We start from the raw sequence: 12,967 nt of genomic DNA, 5'->3' as shown, positions 1-12,967 counted from the left end.
GAAATCAGCTGACCTTCTGAACAGTAGTAGTAAGATCCAAGCAGAGCTGAATGATTCTGTTTTTCATTGATGAAAAGTCAGCAATACCTGTAAATGGGGCCCTGTAACAAGAGAAAATTCCTCTTAGATTGCAGAGACCAGACTTCTCCTATTCTACCACAGCATGAACTACACAAGTGTAAGGGCAGTTTCACAACATAACTATTCTTGACTCTACTTTCATTTCATCCCTGCACCAAAATTGGGGTATGGCTAGCACAGTGGTGAGCAATTTCAGACAGCAAAATTCAGTCCACTTTCCAAACACCAGTTTGAAAATACAAACTCAAGTTAAATCATACTAACACTGCTGATAAAAAAAAAAAAAAAATTAAAAAATCACAGCCTTTGGTTTGGTCAGGGAGTAGTCTTCTACCTTCCAGTCTTTGATTACTGAATTCAGACAGAAGAAAAAATTAAAATTAAAAAAAGAGTGGACAGAAAGTTCTATGAAATGTATTATTTTCATTCAATGAAAAATAATATGCAAAGTTTATCTTGTGTAATGACTTACTTTAAGAGAAAAGAAAAATGGCTTCCATACAGACAAGTTCAGTAAGGCTGAACTTCATGAAAGACTTATATGAAGGCACTCACCTCAGACCCTCCAGAGAATTTAAAGGACTCAGGAGTAATCCCAACTGTTTTGAAAATGGACATGCCAATCACTTGCTGATAGAGAGTTGCAGAAGAAATTTAGGACACGATTCAAGCAAAATGGTGAAACGGGAAGATTAGGTGAGAGGCACAACCTGTTAACATGACTGCAGAAATATTCAAGGATAAAAGCTCTTCTTGCTGACAGTACTCATGTAGCTCTCCTCCTAACCTTCCTTCTCAAGAAAGATGGTAAGGTGATTAAGAATTCACATCTCCACATCTTGCTCAGCACTACAGCTAGTATGCTATCAGCTCTGTTGCCTGTTTGCTTCTGATGCAGCTGTCGCAAAACAACTCTGGCTCTTGCCAGAAAAAAAAAGTAAGAAATAGAGGGAAAGTCTCCCCTGCTGTTCGCTTTTTCAGATCTCAGAGCTAAGGTCACAATTTCAGCAGATTCTCTCTTTTCTGTTCTTCTTAGGGACTTGCCAATGACAGCTGATGTATAAGGTGGGAAGACAAAATGAGGAGGTCATACATATGAGAAACTAGTCCTTCTGAAAATAGGTTGTTTCTCCTCAATAAGACGACTCTCACTTTTCTAACTACCAGGTTAGAAGCAATATTACCGGTTTGTTGGTTTTGACAAAAATGGAAGCACAAGAAAGATGTCTTAGGTGATTAAATTCATTCAGAAGCCTTTCGACAAAGCAAAAAAGAATGGTAAGATCAAGAACATCTTTAGACCTAGTAGAATTTCCACTGCAAGGAGAAAGAAGTTACAACAGTAAATGAAAATACAAGGATTTTATTCTTTTTTATTCTTACCTGTCCAACCACGCAAGCAGGGCCTTAGCAGCACCAATAAGCTCTACCACAGAAGTAAGGAATTCATTGGGGGGCTTGCGTGAAGTATTCCCATCATAATTTGAGCTTTTTCTACGGGTACAGATGTAATTTTGTAGATTGTTGGATGATGCACGCAGCTTGAGAACCAAGTTCTTCATGTTGTCTGTTTCAAGGCCATAGTTCTGGAAGAAATATTATGAAGTTTGATGAATTTCCCTATTTCTTATTCCACACATGCAAACTCATCTGGATTCAAAGGTCAAAGGATATGCCTTTTTATTTCGAAGTGGAAGAGACAAAAACGCAGGTTAAATGAAATGTGTAAGAATGTTCTCATCAAGTCAGTTCGCTGAAGCAAAGCAGTCTTCAAATGAAGAAACCACATCTATCAAGATCTGATAGGACAAGGGGGAATGGTTTTAAACTAACACAGGGTAGATTTAGGTTAGGTATTAGGAGAAAGTTTTTCACTCAGAGGATGCAGTGGAACAGGGTGCCCAAGGAGGCTGTGGATGCCCCATCCCTGCAGGCATTCAAGGCCAGGCTGGATGTGGCTCTGGGCAGCCTGGTCTAGTGGCTGGCAACCCTGCACATAGCAGAGGGGTTGAAACTGGATGATCATTGTGGTCCTTTTCAACCCAGGCCATTCTATGATTCTGTAATGATACATCCCCAACATTTAAGTTGTTTTTATGCATTTTTAAACGATATGAATTTCAGTTAACCCTTGGCATACCTTGCCACATGGTGGCAAGCTGACATTCTTTCAGAATGTATGGCATTTCCAGGAATTTTCTTGTATGGAATTTCCAGCAAGTTTCTCTGAATCTGAGATGGATGAGGTAATCCTAACATTATCTTCATTTGGTGCAACTAGGCCTTTTACTGGAAGAAACAGTTCTTTACTCACCTCCCTAACATCCAACGCTTTGTAGATCACCACTGTCTTTCTTATATTGAGAAATCTTAAATACTTGATCATTTTTTAAGATTCATTCTGCATTACAGGCGCTAAAGGCTTTTGTGGGAGCCAGACCTCCTCAATTTTATTGAAATTAATGTGATAGAGGACATTATTCCACCAGAACGAAGCCACAAAGTCAGATGAGTCAGATATCATTTACTCCCCAAATGTAGTTTGAGTAACATAATTGCTCTGGTTTTCTTTTTGTTGAAGGAAAATAAATACTGTTTTCTCTTAAAATGTTTTTATACTGTGATATATAAATAGTGAAGCAACATTTCATTCACAACTAAAGACAGTTTAAATTGGCAAGAGATAAAAAAAACATCTACTGGAAGTAAATGCAATTTCATAGTCAAAAGCTGGAATAAATATTTGAGCTTTCAGTAGCCATGTTCCTTGATTACAGCGTGCAGTTGTTTGCAGGTTTGAGGACTGTATTAACACCAAGTAATTAAATCCATTTTTACATGTTATATTTTCACTCAACAGCATCTTTATAAAAGCTTTTAAACCAAACAGGTGTGCAAGTTCCAGTGGTAACTCCAACTTTAAAAAAATCCATATGCAACCATATCACACTTCTTAAGATTAAAACAATTGTTTTAAGCAACACATTGATTGTATCATTCCAAAGGTGTCAGAAATGCTACATTATAGCTGCTCTGAAGGCAACTCACTCTGTTTTATAACAAAGATTTCCTTCATGCTGTCACTGCACAGGTAATGACCATTGAATAGCAATATGCTACTGACTACCTTCTTGTTTTCTACTTATCCTACCTTGTGGTAGGCAATACTTAGTTCTTTTAGACTGAAGACTCATACCCCTCTTAAAAAAAAAAAAAAAAAAAAAAAAGAACCAACATGCCTGCTTTTCTCTATTCTGCTAACACAGATTCTTGTTACCAACCTCCATGTTCCACAATGTAGTCAGCTGTGTCATTTATCCCTTCCTCCTCAAACAACTAAGCCAGTTACAGCCAACATTAATTTCATTCAACTCCAAGTTCCAAGGAATTCCCAACTCCATTTCAGACCACAACATCGCCTAGGCTGGCACAGAGCTCTGGAAGTCTCATTCCAACCTCCTGCCCACAACAGCCTCAGCTGTGAGCTCATCCCAGGTTGTTATGAGTTTTACCCAATCAAGTCTTTAAAATCTCAAAGATCTAAGCTTTCTGGACAAATTGATCCACTGCCTGATTGCCCTGACCAACCTGGTTGCCCTCCACTGACCTGCTTTAGTATTGTCAGTATCTTCCCCATTCTTGGAGGTATAGGAGGAATAGGCAGACTAATGAGTGACAAGTAATGGGCGATCACTCCTCTTCAAATCCTGCCCGTGCTCTCAGGATGCTGCTGACCTTCTTGTTGCTAGGGCACACTGCTGGCTTATGGCCCCATTCTTACCACGAAGAAAGGCCCATAATACAAGCTGGAGTGCTTTAGAAAGTGAAGTGATAAAACAAAATCTTTGCTCAAAAATAAGTCTGTGCAAGGAGAGGTTTGAACTAAATTACCTTTAAAATACTTATACCTTGTACATAACTTGAACTCATTGGGATGTCATCCATATAGCCTCCTCCCTTCCCTCAGGGCCCTTGGCAAGGAAGTACTCCCGCACAGGAGCAGGGGTCAAGAGGATATATCCAATAAAACAAACAAAACCAAAACGCTGTTACAACAGCAGAGGATATCCTTAAATTTTTCAGGATCACAGACTGGGAAAGATACAGATTAATAAACAATGTTCAAATACTTGCTTACTACCATATGTAAACTTACCACCTTTTAATTTTAACAAAAGACACAAGAATATCATTCAGATTCATTTCTTACAGTCTTTTTTTTTTTTTTTTTTTCCCTCCTCTGTTACAGGACATTGCAAATTACTTTATTTTTGGAGGAATACTTTCTCACCATAAAGTTTAGCCATACATTCTTTTGGCCACACAAATTTGAAAGTAGCTATGTGCCAAAATTTTCCCCCTTGAACAGAGGGATTAAAGGATGCTGGCCTCCCTCCTTCCACAAGCAGACAGAAAATACAACTTCTCTTTTTTTTTTTTTCTCCCCTGTAGAGTAGTAAAACAACCTAATCAGACAACTTAACTCTGAGAGAGTCTTTGTACATTTAAGTATCTCCAAAATTCTTTCAGTCACTCAGGTGAAGAAGTTGTGCTAACTGTTTTGTAAATGTATGTGATTAGAGATGGCCCCAGCACTTAACAGTATACTTGATGGTATATCAGATCCGATTTCATCTTTGTTCTAAAATATTTATGCTCTCCTTATCGTACCTGTTTCATCTTATTTACACAGTGGGTCAGCCCAGCGTGACTTTTTCCAGTCCAGTTAGTTTTTAAAGAACTCCATCAAATAGATCTCAATTTCGAGGTGGACTTCAGCAACACAGGCTTTGTATCTGGAGATACAGAGCCTCCACCTTATGACTGCAGCTGGTCTGCTCAGCAGTCTCAGAAGTACACCATGGCCAAACTGCTCAGTTGCTGCACTCAGCCTTTCTACAGCTTCTTCCAGAGATACTACAGAGGGCAACTGAGATATCTATGACACCAGTTCATGCTTTAGGAAATGTCCTGGCTAAGAACTACCTCTACTCAGCACAACAGTGAGCTTTATAGCTCATCAATACAGGATATCAAATTCTTCAATTTCAGATTTGCCCTGAGGAATGAACATTTCAAGAACAAAGGGGTCATCACAACTCAAACCATCTCTATTCCACAGGCATCCTGACCTGTTTTCTCTAACACACAGAAAACATTATGCTCCTTCACCAGATACAGATTTGCCATTGTGCACATTTTTCTTTCACTGACAAAGTGAGAAAACAACCAGTGATTAAAAAAAAGTATGTGCTCTGGCTGTGATGCTGTCCAAGCTGACACTATCTTGACCAATCCACAAATAACCAGCTATTTCTTCTTCATCTGCAGTGTCACTCTTGCATGTCGAGTCTGTCAAAGTGCTGCTTTGCAGCAAACCACTTAAAAAAAAACAAAAAAAAAAAACATGACCTCCTTTATTGTATTGTGTTCTGAGCTGGTTTAGCTCTCTGAAGTGCCTCACCTCATCATCAGCTGACTGCAAGCAGAAAGGATAATAATCAAAGAAAGGAAAAGGGGGGGGAGGGGAGGGGAGGTGGCAGCTGACTTAAACTAATTTTTATTGTCACGGACCTGAAGCCTTAATTCAGGACAGATAGGAATGCTGATATTATGGCAGCACACCAACAGCCTACAAGCCTTCACAGCAACACACAACTGACACATAAAACTCATGCTTTTCTGAAGCATTCTATTAACAGGTTATAATATCTAAAATGTTATTATTTAAGTAATCAAAAGGTTTTAGATGTTGCTCATGAGCCACAGAAGGTTATATTTTAAATCGAGAGTGGCAGGAAAATATCAAAGTTACTCTCATCAAAACAGGAGCTGAAGCCAGCGGTCAAGAGCACCTTATGTCAAACATTCCCAGCCTGTTACTCATTAACCTGGGCAGCCACACATGGGGCTATGGCAAGAGAGAGCATGCACAGGTGCACAAGAGAGCTTGCGGACAAGAGCGTGCTCTTTCCAAACCCCATTATATTTAATGAGAAATAGTACACTGACCAAACAGTTGCTCAAGGTTGAAGCGCTAGAATAAAAGAAAAAATAAAGTGTGGTTAACCAAAGTCAAAAGAGCACTGCAGTCATGTCCCAGCTGACCTGGGCTGATACAGAGCCCTGCTGTTGCCAAGGGACACCTTCCCTTTCACAGCCATCTTCAAATGCTGCAGTGCAAAGAGCTAGATTTTCTGTTTGATCCAGCTAAAAACTAGCTCAAGAAAAAAGTGGATAAAAATAGGCTGAACGCCTGTCCAATAGTTCAAACAATGGGCTGTATGCATACATAAACACTGGATGTAACACAAGGTACTGTCACTGTCCTTTATTTCTACTCTCCCTTTTAATAAAAACATTTCCTAAAGAATCCTCTGGAGTTTGAAACTTCCTCATAAAAATTTGAGACCTCTAGAAAATTGAAATCTTATGAAGTGATGCATAGGTGTGGTACTTTTGATAAGGAACAGCCAGAAAAGTCTAAGACATCAGGTATGTAAACTATCAAGCTTGGGATTTAAAAGTCATTTTAGCAAATGACCTTTTACAGAGATGACAACAGTACAAATAAAATGCAAGAGTTACTTGGTAGGATAACCTCATGGTATGAGGTTATATGTTGCTGCATTGCTAATGTGCTGGCATTATTACTAGTGGTATTATTAAAAGGTACAAAGCTAAGGAAAAAAAAAAAGTATGTTCTGGTATGCTTTTGGTAGTTATATTTTTGTTATGTTCTGTTTTTTAATTAATTAAAATCAATATCTTCATTCAATCTTCATTCTAATCTCAAGAAAAAAAAATGTTTGGAAGCGAAAAAATTAGCTCCTATAATACAATGTAGTTAAGGATCCAGAAATCTAATCCAAAAAACATGACATTAAAAGTCATTCTATTTGCATATAATTTCCTGTTAATGTTTGCATTATTTTATGTTTATTAAGCCCAAACAGGCAAGGCGACTCATCAGGGAACAGTGAGTAAACATTCAGTTTCATCAACATTCCTTTTTGTCCCACTTATTCAAATGGACTGAGAAAGCTTATTTTCCAGGATTCTTATCCCTCCTTTTGTGGTTTTGCACGAGTTTAAAAAAGCATATTTATGTATATTTGTTCCTTTTCCACCAAACAGTTCAATCAACAAAAATATCTTCCACCCATCCCTTTCCTCACTCAAGCAAATACTGTCACCACAAAAAGATGGAGGCATTCATGCTGATGCGGTTTGGTTTCCCCCTCTGGAAAGTTCAATTCTTTTTATATGTTCTCTAAATTCCTTACATGAATCTTTAAATAGGTCTTCAACATCTGTTCAGAAAAATCTTACTGCACCAACTCAAGTGCAACAGAAATGCGTGCTCACAAGAAACCTTCACTTCTTATCCCTGACCACAGCCTTTCCTGCTGCCTCTTCAGTATCAGCTCTGTGGCATATGTTGCTGCTAAGGAAAGATTAGGAAATGTTGTCTAAAAACTGAAGTAGTTGAGAAAGATTTGTTGGGTTCTTTTTGTTTTCTCTTTTTTTGTTGTTGTTTTTGTTTGTTTTTGGGTTTTTTTTGTTTTGGTTTGGTTTTTTTGCTATGCTGCAGCAGTAAACATCATAACTTGCAGACATCTACAGCTTGGCAGGGTAGAACTCACACATGGGGCTTTATCCCTATAAAATCTAAGTGTATTGGTATACTTCCTCAAGTGACCCACTAACTTTTTTTACTATTTTTTCCCCCATCAACCTAACGAGTTTTGGAAAAGGTGAATGCTTGAGAAGGATTACCATAGGAGAAAGATGTTCCAAAGACAGCTACTTCACTGCCTTTGGAGTCTCAAGTGCTATTGCAGTGTAAGGAAACCAAACCTCCAATCTGCAAAAGTGGCTGGGAACTAGACAAAAAAGATATTGCCATTCAGAGGGATCTCAACAAACTCAAAAGGTGGGCCTGGGTGAACCTAATGAGGTTCAACACAGCAGTGCAAGGTTTTGCATTTGGGCTGGAGGAATCCCACACATATATATGGACTGGAAGGAGCAGTCCTTGAGAGCAGCCCTGTGGAGAAGGACCTGGGGGGGGTGCTGACGGATGAAAATCTGAACATGAGCCAGCAGTGTGCTCTTGCAGCTTGGAAAGCAAATGGTATCCTGTGCTCCATCAGAAGAGGGGGTCCAGCAGGGACAGGGAGGTGACTGTCCCCCTCTACTCTGCTCTTGTGAGGACCCATCTGGAGTACCATGTCCAGGTCTGAAGCCCTCAGTACAAGAAAGACAGGGAGCTGTTAGAGAGGGTCCAGAGGAGAGCCACAGAGATGATCAGGGGACTGGAGCACCTCCTTTACAAAGACAGGCTGAGGGAGCTGGGCTTGTTCAGCCTGAAGAAAAGAAGGCTGCGGGGTGACCTCATTGCAGCCTCTCAGTACCTAAAGGGAGCCTACAGACAGGAGGGGAGTCAAGTCTTTGAAAGGGTTGATAACAGCAGTACAAGGGGAAATGGTTTTAAGTTGAGGGAGGGGAGATTTAGGTTGGATGTCAGGGGGAAATTCTTTACAGAGAAAGTGGCGAGGTGCTGGAACAGGCTGCCCAGAGAGGCTGTGGATGCCCCGTCCTTGGAGGTGTTCAAGGCCAGATTGGATGGGGCCCTGGGCAGCCTGGTCTAGTATTAAATGGAGAGATTGGTGGCCCTGCATGCGGTGGGTGGGTTGGAGATTCATGATCCTTGAGGTCCCTTCCAACCTGGGCCACTCTTTGATTCTGTGAAGGTAAATTTTTCTTGAGAAGAGCAGAACTGAGGAATATCCAAAACACCCACAAGGCTTCTACCTATCACCAGAACTGACAACATCTGAAGTCCTACCTCAGGCTGGCCCAGTCAATGCTACGTATCCACAGAATAAGCCAAAAGCATGGCAAAAAGAAGAAAAGCTAAGTTCCTGAGTGCCTTTGGCTCTAATGAAAGTTCACAAAAACTGGGGAAATGTCACCACATACACACACACACAAATTTAAAGTCATATTTATATCCCCAACCTACTTTCAAACTAATTACTTTCCACTAATACTAGCGGAATAGAGAAACCTCTGTTCTCTCAAACAGAAAGAGAAGAGACAGCAACAGTAAAAAAAAATTTGCGCTTCTGGAATTAAAATAAAAAATTGTCTGTCTCTAGAATTCAAGACACATCATCTCTTGGGAACAAAGATCAACACTGATTTTCTACCATTATCCCAAAAACTGAAGGGAAAGGATATGTAGAAAGTGACAAAGGGCATAGCTTAAATACAGAAATTCTTCCTCCTCTTCTTAAAAAGGAAACAAGGATATTTCAGCTACAATATGTAAACTCTGTCTAATGCATTAACTTGAACTGCATTTCACAAAGGATTTCCAGAAATGAGACCAAGGTCAAAACTTTTGTCTACTAAGGAAATTAGAAGGAAATTGTAGGAGATAAAACACAGCTTTAGGTTCTGGCAGTTATCCAGCTTTGTTCATTTTATCCTAATATTTTAAGAAGAAAGAAGGAAAAAAAGTGCCTTTGAGGGCTGCCACATCCATTATATCAATCAGGACTGTACATAGTACACTTAGTAATTCACCAGACTCCTTCACTTGCCTGACAGATTATCCCTTGACACATGAATCACATGCATGCTAACTCAGTACCACTATTACAGCTTTCTTTTAAACGTTAAAAAAATAAACAAGAAACAAACAAAAAAAAAAACAAAAACAAACAAACAAACCCTGCTTATCAAATATTGAAAAGAAAATAAAAGTTTCAGTAAACATAAGAACAACTCTTCGGGAATTGTTTCAGTCTGTGCACAGTTGTTTTATTAAACACACTTCCTTCAATATATACTATGTAATGTCTTTGTGGTTATGAATAGAAACGACACCCATAGCACCTTCCTGCTGCACATAAAGCACGTGTCACTCAGGCAATAAAGACTCTCCATTTTTAGAAGAACATGCTCTTTGCTGCAAGATGTGCCTGACAAACAGAGGGCAGGCCAGTACTGGCCAAGGAATCACAGGGCAGCCTCTGCCACCCCTCCAGCTGATGTCATCGTATATAATATCTCTGGCGCTCAAGCACTGCACTACATCAAATACATCTTCAAGACTATGTCCAAACTACAGCTTTTAAATAATTCCTGCAGCAGTGACATGGCATAGCAAAACAATCTGAAATATATTTATTCATTTCAGAGTATGTTTGTTTTAAAAGCATCCGCACAGTAATATATGAGGGGTAATACGAAGGAACAGCTTATGTTCCAAATCCAGTAAGTTGAACTCACACAGTTACTTAGTAATCAAAACATCCCTTACTTCAAGAGCACTTATTTCACTTTGTATGTGGACTACAAGATCTTGTCCTATTCTCATTGCAGCTGATGTGAGAAATCACTGATCTCTGTCATTTCAACAGCATGTGTTCTGTCTGCTAAAACAAATTCACCCTACTCAACAGTAATTTTAATCACAGTTCACTACCAGAAGCCACAAGATCTCACAATGCTACTCAGCCAACACTTCTCTTCAGAAATGCAACTAAATCAGCATTTCCACTTATCAGAGAAAAGTCAGAACTATAACACAAAGCCTGCAAGAACTAAACTTACTGCTTTCTTTTGCCGTAACGTCTAACAGTGTGAAAGGCATTATGATTTCATTAGGCTTGCTTTACATATTCAACAAGAAAAGCATTTAAAGAAATTATTTGTCTGTTCACCACTTCACTAACCAGTGCACACAGGAGATCCACAGCTTCTAAAACCAGTTCCTGGTGTCCAATCCGTGTAATACCCATATCTTCAAGATCCTGGTGAGAAATCTGTAACAACTGTTCACCATTTATCTTCTCCCGTTCAAACTTGTGGACGTACTGCTGCAGGCAATCATCCAGGCCTAACAAAGCACAACAGAAAGAGAGAAGGGGACATAATTACAATTTCTGTGTTTTGCTTCCCGTCCCCACATCATTAAAAAAAAAAAAAAAAAAGACAAATGGAATAGCAGACAATATATAGTGTCAAATTATCAAAGAAACTTGCAGTGAAATCAAGGATTGAAAGTTGCTCCAAAAGGGTACAGAGATGGAGTATGCAGATTTTAAGGACCTTGGGGTCACCTGAGTCAATACATAACCTGTTTACTCTTCATGGATCAAGGTAACAAGGTAAGGATGTCTCGCTGGTGTCAGCACAAGCAAAGCTACCAAGAGACATGTGCAGATTCAGCCTTAACGTAATCCTAACCATGAAGAAAAGCACTGATAAAAAATAGTCAACCAAAAAAAGATAAATACAAGGCAAGAAAGAAAACCAAGAACTTGCCCAATGCCAGCTAAACAAACAAACAGAACAAAAATCCACAGTCTCTCATCCACTTCTAAATAAAACAGCTGAATGATGAGAGGGAAATGGAACAAAAAAAAGGCAAAGCAACCAACCTGATGTTAGCCTTAAGTCTCACTACTTGCTTGATTCATGAGCCCCTACAGTTTCCTGAATCAATCACTCTTTCCTCCCCCTTGTAAGTTAACAGCACACATCAATAAGAAATTTAATTTTATTTTTGTAGCTACAAAGTATTTTTAAAACAGTTAAGAGCATTTTATCTGTCACAACAATATCCTCGCTTTAAATTATGATTGTATGATCCCATTTTCTCTACAGTACCTCCACAGTACCTCTATCCCTCTTCTGTTGGTTAAACTGATTAGAGAAAGGATTTGTCTTCCATTTAACTCAACTGTATATGTTAAATCTGTTTTCTCATATATACTGCTTGTTTTGACTGTTCTTAAAGATTTTGTGTACAGCAGTCTAGGGAAGAACATTTGGGTGGCTGTGTTATTTTAAAGACAAAGTACTACTCTGATCCAACATATTAACAAGAGCTAAAGGAATAGACCCAATGTTTGTTTGGTAGAAATATATCATGCTGACAATAGTTGACACAAACAAGATTCAGATTACACACTTGACATCTATTTTATAGCATCTACAATAACTACGTAGGTTCACCAATCAGTTTTAAAAAACTGAACTTTTAACTGTAAAAAAGATGTTTATCCATTGAGTTCGATGAAGAGGAAGACATGGAGGGGGACTGCTGAAGATGAGAAACACTGATAGTGCTCTGAACTGCGAAGAAACAAGACAGGAGACAAGAACTCAGTTCAACCCATCAGGGTGCAGTAGCAGCCTGGAAAGCAAGCACCCCAGTGCATGCCAAGAAAGCAGCCAAGACAAATCACACAGGGGCCCAAGGGCCTACATCTAACAAGTCCTGCCCTTAGGAAGCGAACAAGCCATTACTACCCTACACTCTCTGCTCACAGAAGATCAGAACTCTCATTGGCGCCCACTTTAGCACACATCACTTGCTTTTATAACACTCACCAAGAAATTAATAAGGACCGACAGCCTGGCATTTAACAGTAACCCCTTTATATGTCTCATGCGAGCTTAATTATTGCAACACATCAAAATCTGTCTGGACAGGCTTGACTCCTCCATGTGCAGAGCTACTGGTGGCTACAGCTTGAATTTTAAGCGTAATTATGAATGTGAGATCCTGCATGCAAGATGAGTGCAGTCTCCCAGAGCTACAGTTGTGCAGGGCGCACTCTCTCTTTCCATCTGTCTTGGCAAGGCCTCATAAATCCTGAAAATTGAGCCCAGCGTTCCGTTTCCCACAGGCACCAATTTCTCCCTTAGGCTACACAAACTCTTTTCCCAGGAAAAATAATAAAACGATCTAGCCTTCATTGTTTAACAATTTATTTTTTTAAAGCAAATTCTCAACCAAGGCTGACACACAGAGCACATGTTTGGCATTCCCAATTTTTAATGCTGTCTTGCAGACCACTGTTTC

General features: G+C 39.4%; 1 protein-coding gene across 3 annotated transcripts in view; it reads right to left on the bottom strand.

The window, feature by feature from the left end:
• Positions 1–12,967, bottom strand: part of CNKSR3 (CNKSR family member 3) — a 63,817-nt gene that overhangs the window by 22,067 nt on the left and 28,783 nt on the right. For all 3 annotated transcript variants that reach the window (XM_042880137.1, XM_042880145.1, XM_042880154.1), the window contains 3 exons: positions 10,830–10,993; positions 1,465–1,667; positions 14–101 (listed from right to left, as the gene is read on the bottom strand). In XM_042880137.1, the coding sequence (XP_042736071.1) occupies positions 14–101; positions 1,465–1,667; positions 10,830–10,993 (455 nt within the window). The remainder of the gene's footprint in view (positions 1–13; positions 102–1,464; positions 1,668–10,829; positions 10,994–12,967) is intronic.

Source organism: Lagopus leucura, unplaced genomic scaffold (assembly GCF_019238085.1).
Source record: "Lagopus leucura isolate 7727_CA_CO unplaced genomic scaffold, USGS_WTPT01 Super-Scaffold_73, whole genome shotgun sequence".
NCBI lineage: Eukaryota > Metazoa > Chordata > Aves > Galliformes > Phasianidae > Lagopus > Lagopus leucura.
Note: the sequence above shows the minus strand (reverse complement) of the source record. Positions and strands in the feature narration are given on the sequence as shown.